General features: G+C 41.5%; 1 protein-coding gene across 2 annotated transcripts in view; it reads left to right on the forward strand.

The window, feature by feature from the left end:
- The window catches only part of cd276 (CD276 molecule), a 91979-nt gene that overhangs the window by 21545 nt on the left and 56544 nt on the right, over positions 1-13890 (forward strand). For both annotated transcript variants that reach the window (XM_032561188.1, XM_032561187.1), the window contains exons 3-4: positions 2976-3326; positions 7061-7357. In XM_032561188.1, the coding sequence (XP_032417079.1) occupies positions 2976-3326; positions 7061-7357 (648 nt within the window). The remainder of the gene's footprint in view (positions 1-2975; positions 3327-7060; positions 7358-13890) is intronic.

Genomic DNA, 13890 nt, shown 5'->3' on the forward strand with positions numbered 1-13890 from the left:
AATCAATTACCTAGGACCACAAGATTTATTTTTCCATAATTTGCCTTTTTTTCCAGCTTAAATCATTACTGATGGACAAAGATGAGGAAAACAAGTTGATACAGCATTAACCTTTAACATGAGATATGTCTTTTCATGCAGCAAAAGGCTCCAATTACACAGACAGATGTAACGTCTTTAAAAGCCACTTATAAAACTGTGCCATCAGCGTACATGCGTACTCTAACTGGATGATCTAGTTTTATTCCAGTTTTGGTTTAAGACCCACCCAATGAATTTGCTGCTTTGCCAGTGCAGGCCAGGTTATCTGCTGAAGATCCGTATGTAAAGGTGCATTCTCTCAGGCCCACGTAGTCAAGACGGGGTCACCGGTTCGAGGAGCAGGGAGGAAAACGCGAAGGAGAATGCAATATGTTTGCCAAATAAAACGAGTTTCTAACGCTCCCTCTCTCTGACATGGCTTTGGTCCTGGTTGAGGGATTAGACTGTGAGCTTCCATCACACTCTTTGTTGGCTTGTTTCCAGATATTATCTTTAAGTGTGAGCTCAGCGCCAATCTTCTCTTTTCTATTTCCCTCTCCCATTCCCCTCCCACCCCTCCTTTTGTGTATGAAGTCAGTGGTGTGAGTCATCCCAGGCTGCTCGGGGAGTGATTTAATTGCTCTCTCCCCTCCTCCTTTCAACATGCGTGCCTCGAAGAGGGCTGTCACTGACCCTTCCGCTCCTGTAAAAGAAAAAAAAAACCACTTGCACAGCAAACGTTGGGCCACCCTGAAAACGCATCGGAAATACCAACTCGGCCTGCCCAGGCGATGCCGAAACAATGCTGCGTCTGCTTTGCTTTGCTGCGATAACTTTTTGGTATTGTGCAGCCCTGCTGAGTGAGTGTGAGCACAATATGGGGAGATAACCCCCACAGCAGCAGAGGAGCCTTTGTAATTGCAGTTTAGAAGTGGGAGGGAAGCCTTATGTCGCTTCTACTTTGGAAGTCAAGAGAATTGTTTTTTAAGTTGGCGCTTTGCTGGTATACACACTGTGATTTAAGCTAAAATCAAGTCATTTTAGCCCCTTATTTGTTTTCTTATTTAAACCTTCTGATTTTATGTTTAGATGGAAAGAAATTCTTTTCTCAGACTAAGAGGCTTCCCATGAAATCGTAGCACCCATGCTGCGAGCTTCACACGCTTCATCGTACCGACATCTGTGCGTTTTTTCCATTCTCCGCTCTGCACTTGTGAGGTGAGACATGAGGTGGCACTGTTTTCGCAGACGAACGGGTTGGTGTCAGTGGGGGTGTGATTCAGAGAGAGAGGAGGAGAGAGAGAGTTGCTTCCTTGTAGGGAATGGCAGAATGTGATTAAATATAGGGGTTTGCCTTGACTTGGCAATACCCATTTGTATGAAACCCTTTCAGATGAAAGAGCTGTTTGTTGTTAATGGGGGAAGTAATTCTCACACCTCTGCTGCAGCTGAATCTCCTTTATGGTGACGTGGTCCACCGCCGACATTGGCGTGATAGACGGAGCTCAAAATGGGGTGAGGAGGCTAAAATGCCACCCTGATTACAACAATTAGAGAGGCTGAGCAGGAAGTAGAGCGCGTTGCTCTGAGGGGGCCGCCCCGAGTGGAATTTTTCTCCCCTGTGATGCTGATGAGTGTCTCCAAGTTGCATAACACCAGACAGGGATCAATGGAGAATGCTGACTCTTGAGAATATCATGAATGTACTCTAGCCTGCCTGAGATGGCTACTAATTCAGAATGATTATGCAGTGTGGACTTTGCTCTCGGCCCAGTCTAGACAAACAGTACACACAAGGGCGCTCGCGCACGTGTGCGGATGCAAGAAGAAGAAGAAAAAAAATCAAGTCAGGAAGCACAACGATCACACATTTAATTCTTTTGCTTCACATATCTCCCTGCACCATCACCACTTTCCCAGATTTTTTTTTTTTGCTAGATTTAACTAAAGATTAAACTAAAGCCAAACAGATGTTGCCTCCGTTGCTGAGTTTTACAGCACTGAGCCATCACCAGGAGGCAAAGCTTTCAGGAACGCGAGAAAAGTCCTGATGCTTACTTTCAGATCCCCTCGCTCCTTCCCTCTCATGCTCATTTCAGCTTTCCCTCTTCATGCTACTGTGCCGCACAACCAGACGGCGCATTTCTGAAGGAGCCACAGCATACATCTCCCAATGCTGCTCTGATTTTGTGTTCAAAGGCTTCCAGATATGTGTAGGTGTCAGTCAGTCACATCTGAACAGCGCATACGAAATTAAAGCTGTGATTCAATGAATACTGTATGTTTACGCTCTGCCTGGGCCACATAGTATTTGCTAATGTTATTTATTTTATATTTTTGAATTCTTAAAGATGCAGTATGTTACTTTTATTAAAAAAAAGTTGGTTTTTTTTTGCATATTTGTTAAAGCTGTCGCTATGTTGTGACAGTATGAGACAGATAATCTGCGAAAATATTGAGCTCTTCTTCCTCCTCCCTGAGCTGCTATTGCCATATGAATCAATGCAACCAGAGCCAGGAAGAAAGCCTTAGAAACAACTTACTGTCCCAGGAAAACTGTCACTGCTCTCAGGAAGATGCTGTAGGAAGCAAAGGCGACGAGGGGTATGAATGACGTGTACACAAACCTGATTGTCAGCACCAAGATCCTTCTTTTGGCTCTGATTGGTTGTTTCTAGTTGGCACCGGGAGAAGGCAGAGGAGATCAGTTTCTTTTCACAAGTTATCTGTTTCACATCATACTATCACAACATAGTGACAGTTTCAACAAAAATGTAAGAAAACACATTTTCTTACATTTAAGAAAATCTAAGGTATTAAGTGACAGTAAGGACTTTTAAGCACCAATGAACTTGTAAAGGAAAATGCATTGATGATTTTGCACATGAAATGATTGTCTGTGTGATTGATATTATTGATTAAATCTCATGTATGCCTCACATTTTCTCTTGTAGCTAAGCTGGAAATGCAAGTCCCAGACCTACCAGTGGTGGCGTTGCATGGCAAAGATGTCACCCTCAAGTGCTCCTTCAGCCACACAAGTCCCTTCAATCTATCCGACGTGACTGTGTTCTGGCAGCTGACTGACACCAAGCGCAGCGTCCATGGGTTCTCCATGGGGCAGGACCAGCTGACGGAGCAGGCGGAGAGCTACGCCAACCGAACCAGCCTCTTCCCTTCCCAGCTGACCATGGGCAACGCTTCACTCCTACTACAAAGGGTGGCGGTTGCTGACGAAGGCAGCTATACCTGCTTTGTCAGAGTGCAAGAGTACGACAGTGCTGCCTTGCTGCTGCAGGTCGCAGGTGAGTTGAGTTGTGAGATCTGTGACAGATGGGGTTAAGGGTGCTGCATTTTTGGGAGCAGTGTGATCATAAATATTCTGGTGATCAAAATTAAGAACAGTTCTTGAACACTTCACAATACAAGAGAAAAAATATAGAAGTTGTAGGGCTGGACAATAAACCAATTACAACATATACTGCTATATATATGTGTTCAATATAAATAGCTAATATATCTGATAGAAAATCCAATAATTTCACTGAACTCCAATCCAAAACTGCACAGCATTCTGGGGAACGTAGGCAGAAGAAAGGCTCAACCGCTCTATGCAAGGTCGGTGGCTCGTTCTTTGGTTACCTAGCAACAACCTGTGGAGTAACTTGTGCAGCAGCAGTTTAAAGTTTTGCCACAATGCTTCAAAACTGCTTAAAAATAAGAAAGAACAGCATGGAGTGAAAACTGGATAAAACAGAAAAAGTTAGGCCACCAATTTGGCAGTGTTTCAGATGTTTAAAACAAAAGAAATGAATCAATATTTATTGACATCATCGACCAATATGAAACGCTGGTATTGTGATACGTTTTTCATCCATTTTCAACCTAATTAAATAGGCCATCCGGGGTTCGATTCACAAGCCTGGGGTTTTTTCCTCATGTCTTCTCCTCCTCTCTCTCACTTTGAATAAAGGCTACTAGAGCCTCACAAGGTCTTTATTTCTAAACAGCATCTTCATTTTGCAGCAATGACTGTAGCATGGAGAAAAATTACAACTAAACTTCCTGATGGATACAACAGTCAACAATTAGTTGAAAGTGTACAGGTCCTTGCTTTGAATAACCTCAGCAAATCTCTAGTCTTGGTTGGCTGTCTTATTATTTAAGTGTTTTCAGTTCCGAGGGACTGCTTCGTCTGTTTTGCTGTGTGACATACTGTTTTTCTCTGCCATGTAGATAAGAGACCCAATTCCTTTTGGACAAAACATTCTTGAAACAAAGATTCTACCTCCACCTTTCATTTATTTCTTTAGACTTTGTGCTCAGTCTTTTTCACAAACAGAATATTACCTTTGTGACCCAAAAACCATTACTTTCAGTGCCAAAGTAAACTTTGGATCACTTCTCTTTTCAGCAGTAATTTTCAACCATGCTAACAAGCCAATGCTAACACGCTTTCTGTTTCAGCTGAAATGACTTGCCAAACTCCCTTCCAACAATGCATGATTTATTATTGATTTTCTATAAATGCCAGGGAAGTCAGATGTTCTTTATTTTAATCAGTTTTCTTTCGTTGATGTTTTTTGTTTTTACATGGTGCCTCAGAGTATGTGCAATTTAACAAATATGTTTTGTTCGTTTCTCATTTTTTGATACTTTGGAATATGACTACAAAGGGATCTTGACATTTGGGAAATTCTAGGTTGTTAATTTTGATCTCCAGTGCATGTGGCAGGCAGTCACAAAATCCTGCAATATGAACCGGTGTTGTAGCTCTGTGTAAAATACCCAAATAGCTAAGTAAATCTCAAGATACAAGAATAACTCGGGTAATGAACTTTGCAAATGCCAATAAGGATGATTGTGTTTACAAAAACAAAACATATTTTTAACAACTTAAAATTAGAAACATATATTAAATTAAATAAATCTGGACTTTTTAATCAAATATTGGAAGCACCTCGAGATGTTTCCAGCCCATAAAGCGCAGGCGCAGTTTCTAAGATGTGTTCACTAAAGAAACAAAATAATAAATTTTTAAGAGATCACTGCTTATTGTGCCTTCTCAGACACACACCCACACACACACACACACTTATGGCGCAGTTGATTTAGGATAATTTCTTCCCACAAGATGTAAACAGGTAATAAACAGCTTCCTCCGGGCTGCCGAGGATTGTTTTTTTTGTCAATACGCGCTGATTGTGGTCCTTGTCATGGTCAATATGTGCTGACTTTGATTATTAGCTGTTGTCACGGTCAATCAACCATCACTAACATCTTCCGTGCTGTGAGACCACACTGCCCCTCTTCACAGCTGAGAGCCTTTTATTTATTTATAATGATATTGTGTGCCTTCTCTTCCTTCTCACATTTCTATATCTGTTGTGAGATTGCTTCAGATTCTCCCAGGAAGGATGTGTATTGGGAGGTGTTGATAGCTAACATTTTTTGATCTGTCAGTGTGTCCTGCAGTGACAAATTGGTTTGATTTTATGGTGCGCATTATTAGATGTTCTATTTTTGGGCCGCATTTGCGCTTAGTACTGCAAACTTTCTTCACGCTGTGCTGAAAGAAAATGAAAGCGGGTCTTGATGGAAATCTGTAAGTCAAATGCACAGCTGGAGTCGGTGCTCATTCTGTCTCAGTGTTGAGAGCCCCACTTTTTAAAAAGCAGTAAAGACAAACTTATTTAATCTCAACTTCAGCTACTTCAACTTTTGGTTTGCTGTGCCATCATTGTCTCTTCCTTTCTTCCTTCTTTACTTGTGTTTTACCTTTCGGGTTTGTAAAAAGGTGTTACTCTCCAAGTCTGACAAAGGACCTTTCACCTCCTTCCTTCTACATTTTTGGTGGCATGGGCTGTGCAGTCTCGGATTCCAGATGAGCTATCCATTTAGTGTTCTCCCAGGGACTGCCAGCCCTCTTTTTTGCTTCTGCTATGTGTCACCACCTCTAGAGGGCCAAATCCCTCTCAGGGAGTTGGCTTGGTTCTCTAGAGGGAGCATCTTTGGAGTAGAGCAGCATGGCATTACTGCTACCTGTAGAGGACGTCTCTCTCTGTATGATCTGAGGTTTTCTGATACACTAAGCTCCTTAAATATAATTAGGAACTTAATTGGAATCATGTCAGGCAATTTTGAGGGTGAATCTCACTGCAGACAACCTGAAAAGAAGAACATTGAGTAGGCATTTCTGCTGTCCTTTTGTCTCAATAGACTGTTTCATAAAACCAATACATCACAGGTCTGCGCAAAGAAACCCTTCTCTAAACTGCCTCAAGCAGTTCTGTCCCACAAACATGAACTTTCACAGTTGAACCACAACCAAAGGAGTTGGGGCGCAGCACTCAGCAGGGTCAACATTGTTGTTTTCCCCACACCTCTAGTAGAATTGTATGCATAATATTCTGTTTTTGGATACATTGTGATGTGAACATGGCTGATAATGATAATCATTTTACAAATGTCACGTAAGTGTGGCACCCAGACTCATAAAGACACGAGGAGCACGATTAAGAAGCACGTCCAGTACTCGCTAAAGAGAAGATGACCACACTATATGCAGACACGGTACAACTAAAATGAAGATGTCTCATACAGCACACCGGAGAAACTATTTTACATGTTTTTATCTATAGGTGGAAGAAAACAAGCTGGTTGTTCCTTGCCGATGTCAAAAAGAGGACTGTTAAGCAAGTGCTAGTGAAGTTTTTTCCTAAGAAGAATTTAGATGAAGGTACTGATGAAAAAATCTTGGGTCACATTGCATCAATAATTGATTTCTAATCACAAGAGCGACAACTCTTTTGTCACCAGTACCAATAGAGCTGTCTATTTCAAAGTTCAGTCACCTACTATCAAGGTGCACTTAACTAATGACAAATTCAGTGTCTGTTTATGGCAAGAAATGATGCTCATGACACACCTCCGGAGTCCTGATATGTTTTTATCTCAGATAAACCTGTCACCAGATCCTACTTACCATATATCATTAGTCGGCTTACTGTTAGCTATTGTTTGTGCTCTCCTCCTTCAGCTCCTTACACCAAGCCTGAGGTCACGTTGGAGCCTGAATCCAACTTGCGGCCTGGGGACGAGGTGGCCCTGACCTGTGTGGCCTATGGTGGGTATCCTAAGGCCGATGTCATATGGCAGGATGGGAGCGGACGCAACCTGACAGACAATATCACAACTTCAGTGGTGGCCAATGAACAAGGGCTGTTCACCATGACCAGTGTGCTAACCGTCGTGCTGGAGCCCAACAGCTCCTTCAACTGCAGACTGATCAACCCGCTGCTTAGTGAAGAACGCTCCATCTTTGTCACAGTCACAGGTGGGTAAGGGTTTTTTCAGCTACTCTGTACTGGTTGGTGTGCGTGTTTGAATTTTGTCACTGCAGAATCTACAGACCAGTCTTGTTTCCAGTGGAGCATTTCCAGAGTTTCTCATTAAAATGTCATATACTTTTGTGAACCATTCTGTCTGCCGAGTTTTCCTGCTGTGGAGTTTTAACACTGTGGAGTGTTTTTTGAAGCTCCAATGAAACCACTGGGAAATAAGGAACATTTTTCTTGCACTTCAGTAAGCTTTACCTGTCAGTTCTTTCGCATCGTTAAGTTAGATCAGTGGGGGATATTTTCTCTAAGTGTAGTCAAGTTGCTGTTTATCAAAAACTACAAAAGAATTAGCAGTATAATGAACATATGCAAAAAGGAAGCGACTGGTTCTCTAGATGTTCTCTACATACAGGAATATATCAGCCATAGATTGGTTTCACATGTTTACCTTTCTCAAATCATTTATACTCTACTTGTGACAGCAGCGATGTGATGATTTTAATGGTCGTTTCAGCCTCACCTCAAGGCACCACCGAGCCGTGTCTCCCTGGCCCTGCTGGTGTATTCTCTGTGTTAAATGTGACGAGAATGCCATGTAAGGGTGGGCTAGGGCTGGGTCTCTAATGGGAGCAGCACTGTGTGAAATGGCTCATAAATAAGAAGAGGTGGCCCACGCTGGCTCTCTGCACTGTAGCTGGTGCTGGTACTGGTGCTCGGCCTGTTGAGACAGAGGTCGAGGCAGAGGTCAGGGAGTGCTGCTCCACTGGGCTGGGAAATGACTGTGCTGTCTGGAAACAGGATGGCCGATTGGCAGAACTGGACGGCTGAGTGAAGGTGGCCTTTCTAACAGTTTGCTTGCCCTCAAAACAGGACAGATAACCAGTCAGAAGGGCCAATGGGGAGGTGGGGGAGTATTAAGCACACAATGACAATACAAATATAACTAGAGAAACTGTTTTGGTAGTGTGTTGCTTTGGCTACCTTTGGTTTCTCCATTTTATTAGATTGATGCTCTTCTGTAGGTATGGTTGTAATCTATTCTTTAGTACCACTGCCGTGCCTTTCATTCATTTAGACGGCACATTTGTAAAATTATTGAGTAAGCCACTTAAACAAATTAGTGACGGGACTCTATTTAAAAATTTTAATCAACTTAATTGCAGGGTGTGTAACTAATTAATCTCAGTTCATTGCATTTTATTCAAAAACTATATATCGACTAAGCAACATTTGCAATTAAAAGGCCAGCTAAATTGTTGCATAAATTGACACAACAAAGATATTTATTGTTTTTAATCTGTTATTTAGGTTATTCACCCATCAGACGGATGCAAAGTGCTATAATATCCATTCCTATTATACCACTGATTATTCATGAAATGTATTTTTAAAAATACTTCTTTAGGAATGTGAAGTATGGCTCTGAAATTAGCGTCGGGGACATCTGTACTTGCTGCAATATAGTTGGCATTGAGATGGTATTTCAGGCTAGAATCGCTTCAGTGATAGGTCAACTCCTTTTAGCACAACTTGCACACGACAGTCTTTTCCAGCATCCCATCAGGTTGCTTTTTTCTAAAAAGCAAAAATAAACTCCCTGTGGGCCAGGAGAAGCAGCTTTGTTGTCCATCGTTGTTGTTTGTGGATGACGTCTGTTCATCAGATTTACAGGCCTACCAGAAACACACAAATACAAAGGTTTTGGCCAGAACAGAAATGTGAGTAATTGCATTAAATTTTTTATCTGTCTAATCAATTAATCGAAATGAACGCGTTAAAGTCCCTGCCATAACATAAATGATTTATTTATGTAACTTTGCATTTGTGCTGGTTTTCATTGCATGATCAGCACAGAGATTGTAAGCATGTCAAGCTAAACATTTTCTCTGTCCAGGTTTGGTTCCTTGGCATGGATGTAGAAGACACCAGTGGTGAACAGAGATACGATTCAGGGTCTTAAAATACAACAAACAATCATGGCAGAAGCATAAAAGAGTCTAAAATGGTCAGCAGGAACGTTGCTCATTTTTTTGGAATGACAGCCAAGGGACACGCTGGAGTGGCATCAAAGGACAATCAAATATATTGCTGCGGCTCATAGGAAATTAATGTCATTACCTTTAGCCTGAGTGTCACGGACCTCTTATTCTTCTGACTGATTTATTCTTGAAATTAAAAAAAAAGTAACATCACAAATCATATCCTAAGAGTTATTGGGTTTTACTCTTTCTTTGGATTCAGAAGCAGTAGGTGTTAATATTTTATGTAGTTGTCATTTGACTGGCACCGGTTCTTTCAATCTGGCAGGCTGATTCCAATTTTGACTGGTTCAGATTTTTTTTAATCCAAGGAGTATAATGAATACAAGAGAAATGTGCTGCATGTTCCTTAATAGAGTTTGTGTTGTTGAATCCAACCCCCCCAAAAAAGGATTTCAATTTTATCCCTATTCATGTATCAAAGGATGTGTCCATAATCATTATCTGAGAGTCACTGAGCTTCAAACCAGTGCATAAAATATTATGAATGCTGTTGACTGTTTTGTTCATTGAAATCTGTTCACAAAATGGTGCAAATTCTTAGTTTGATGCATTTTTATAGGGAAAAACTGATTGCAGTGTTTCTAATCACAAATCAGAGCTGATTGCAGGAAGATTTGCTGAGCCTAATCTCTATCTGATTGACTGGTGCATTACTAGCTGTTGTGTCTATTTGCTAGCTTAATTTCAGTGTGGTAACACCAAATTTCAAAAAACAATCCAGCAAAAGCCTCATTCACAAAATAAAGGATATTATTTTGAAAATAAGTGTTTGATCCCCAAACAAAACATGTCTTAGAACTGAGCAGACAACTCTTTTTCTGGCAAGCATAAGATATTTCTGACTGATAAGCAGATGTTTTACACGCCTTAGGATGAATTTTGGTCAACTATTTTTTTCAGAAACTTTAGGCATATTGTTGCTTATTGACATGACTTCCACAACCCTAGTTTATTTCTTTAACCACTGCTTTGTTACCCAGTCTTACAATGTTCTTGTAAGACTGAACATCTTACAATGTTCTTGTAAGACTGAAAGGATGAAATCATAACCCATCTTTACTCTTTCATATGAGGGAAGAACATTCTCGTCCAAGAGTTTTTAAAAACAGTGTGTAGAGTTCACTCTGTCACCTCTAGGGGTGGGTGATATAAACTTAAGTGTTCATCATCATATTTTGTGTTATCTATTGCAAAACTGAGAAATGGGGGTGATAAAAAATAGTAGATTGTATAGTAATTGTATGTCTATGATCTACTTGATGATTATAGAGACTACTTCAGGACACCACAAACATAAAAAAACACAAAATTTTATAGCTATTAGTAGTAATTGCCACTTTCATGAAACCTACATAAAATAAATGAATACATAAAAAGTAACAATCCCAGTGATACATTTAGTTTTTTGGAGGTTTCTATACATCATAGTTCTCCTAATAATTCAAGATTCTCATGATGACAAAAATAATAATTTTGCACCCTTGGTTGCAACCACTTCTGTTTGGTTTCCAGGAAGATGCTGTCTGAGTCAAACTCATTATTTCTCCTCCTACAAATGGATGGGTCAGATTGAGCTCAGTGTTGGTATCGTTCAACCACATCACATTTCCTCAAGCCTTTGCTGAATCATTGAAATGTTGCTTTGGAACGTTTTAGACAGACATGCATATGCTCTGTACCCGAAGGATGCAAGGTGGCAATACGTTACAGTGCAGTGTCTTACCAGCTGTGTTTTGGTGATTGCCTTCATGGTAATGACGAAGCTCCTCCAGTGTGGTTTCAGATTGAAAAATCTCGCATGGATTTCCAGGTTTTAATAAGCAACAGCTTTCAAGCCTTTGGCAGATCTACTATCTTGTCCCTGACATCCTTGGCCCATTGTGCTGGGGAGGTTGGAGTGGAAGAAATTGATCCAGTCAAGAGGTGTACTTTAGCCACATAAAGAGTTGTGATCAGGCGTATCTGTAATTGATTTGAATTATTGATCTTTGTGCTACATGACAACATTCTGTCTTGTCGGTAGGGGGTCAAATGCTTGTTTCACTTTCATTCATACCACTTTAAGGAATGGCTTTCTTCTGTTTTCTTTGTTGATGTTCGCTCTCTTGCCATTAAAATGAAACTATTAGGAGACATTGGAACTTTTCTTTTGAATGAGAGCAAATTGACAAAATAAAAAATAAACAAACAAAGATACCAAGGAGTTTTCCATCTCAAGTAATCGGTTCTTATAAACCTGACAGGCCCATTAGTACATGAAATGATAAATAAAATCAGACTAAATCAACATACCCCGCTAAAGAAAAGAACCAAGAGCAAAGTGAAAGTCTGAAGAGAACTGAAGCTGCTTAAATGTTATGCAGCAAAGACTCTTTAAAGGGACGGCAAAGGAAACAAATCCACCAGTAAACCTAGGGGAAACCTGTAATTAAAGCATCGGTGACTGTGGTTTTCTGCAACTGGGTGCACATGAATAAGAGTCATTTCTCAGCTGGAGTGCTACAGCGCAGCTTGATGATGGCCCAAGCTGTTTGTAAATACACAGAAGATTTATAGTATAGCGCGTGGCAAGATACAAGGGGGGCTTGTTTGAAATAAACCCACGTTTGCGTTTGTTTACAACAGCTGGTGTGTGCTTAACAGTTTCTGTAATTAATTTTGACCGAGCAAAACTCTTCTGCTGGAATTGCTTGGTTGGTAAAAACAAATTTGTCTGCGGTATGCACTATAAAATGAACACACAAACACACTTTCCCAACCTCTCAGGCAGTGGTGAATCCAAATATGTGCGTTGATGAAATCTGCTTAACATTCTGAAGGGTCCATGAAAGAAGGAGGAAAAACTGAGAGAAACTGGAGAGTTGCAGAAAAATAGAGAGAGAGAGAGAGTGAGGCTGGGGCTGGTAGAGAGGAGCAAGCATGTTAAAAATTTCACACTCTTCCCAATCTCTGATTGAAAAATTACAATTCTAATACCAATCTCCCCCAGGCAGAACAGGAGTTTGACAAGGTTAATTCTGAGAAAATGAACCCTTTACCCATACCGAGAGGAGCACTGTGTGGTCTGCGAGTTGAGTCAATGGCAAGTCAACCAAGTTAATGTCACCCTTTTTTTTTTTTCCAGAAGTACCACAAGTTAAACTGGTTGGCTGTATAATCACGGCACATGCACTCAAAAGTTTCCAGACGGATTTGTGAAAACATGCCGCAGAGTGCTGGTCAGGTTTCATCAGCGGCTTGGAATGGGAAGCGTTTGTGTGTTTGGCATATTGATAGATTTGCAGAGGGAAGCGAGGCTCGGATGCGGGGAGACCCACAGGAACAGCTGGTATTAATGAAGAGTCGAGTGATGGAAAGGAGCTGCTTCGGTCTTCAAATGAACCGTGGCCTGTCTGCATGCATGGACAATGTGTCTGAGCGCCGATTCCATCCCTTCTCTACACCCTCCGGTCTCGTGCTCCGACCCCGTTCTGAACATTTTCCTCTGCTTTAAAAGAAAGAGGGAGAAAAAAAAGCCAATGGGAGCCTTTAAAGATCCAGGTCTGCACTCTATGGGTTTTGGACGGTTTTCTATATGCGAATTTTTAATGCATTTCATCTACAGCTGCAGTGTGAATGCTGCCTGATCAGTGAGCTGTCTGATGGCTTGGGTTTCATGGCCTGTCACTGAATCCCCGCGTCCACCCGTTTCACCCCCCGCATCAACCCCCTCCACTCCGTCTGCTTCTTCTCTCAATGAGGATGGCGCCATTTCCCCAGCATCACTCTGCTGGCACAGCATTTACAGTGAAAAGTGTGTGGATGGAGATAGAGTGGGGAAGGGAAGTAGATACAGAGATGAGCCGGGGCGATAGAGAGAGGGAGCTACAGAGTGGGGTTTAGAAGAAGAAGGAGAAGTGGATGACAGAAAGCAAGATGGAGACAACGACATTTGCTGAGCTCAGAGCTGTGATATGATGGCCTGATGGGCTTCAGATAGACTCACTGATGAGCAGCAAGACCACCCCGCCCTCCCTGGAAGAATTGTCACTGAATCCCACTCTGTGGTTTGCTATAATCCCGCTACAACTTGGCCACATTTGTACAGTGCACTTAGCAGCAGAGCAGATGTCTTTATGCTACATTTTTCAAGGATATTAGTCATGCCAGTTTACAACTTGGTGTACAATTTTGGGCGATTGTGGCTCTGTGGGTGTAGTAGTGGTGTTGTGATCAGAAGACTGCAGGTTTGATTTCAGCTACTTTCCTGTCACATGTCAATGTGCTCCTGGGCAAGGCACTTAACCCCAAGTTGCCTACTGATCTGCGTGTTGGTGCATAAATGTGGCTCTCATGTAAAGCTCTTTGAGTGGTCAAAATGACTGGAAAAGCGCTATATAAGTTCAGTCCATTTACCCTGTATTGTGAGATTCCCAAGGATGTGAACGGGTTGAAGCTGATATGATCACTCTTAGTAGATTTACACAAATGTTTTAAATAAAATGTGC

The sequence above is a fragment of the Xiphophorus hellerii genome, chromosome 4 (assembly GCF_003331165.1).
Source record: "Xiphophorus hellerii strain 12219 chromosome 4, Xiphophorus_hellerii-4.1, whole genome shotgun sequence".
Taxonomy (NCBI): domain Eukaryota; kingdom Metazoa; phylum Chordata; class Actinopteri; order Cyprinodontiformes; family Poeciliidae; genus Xiphophorus; species Xiphophorus hellerii.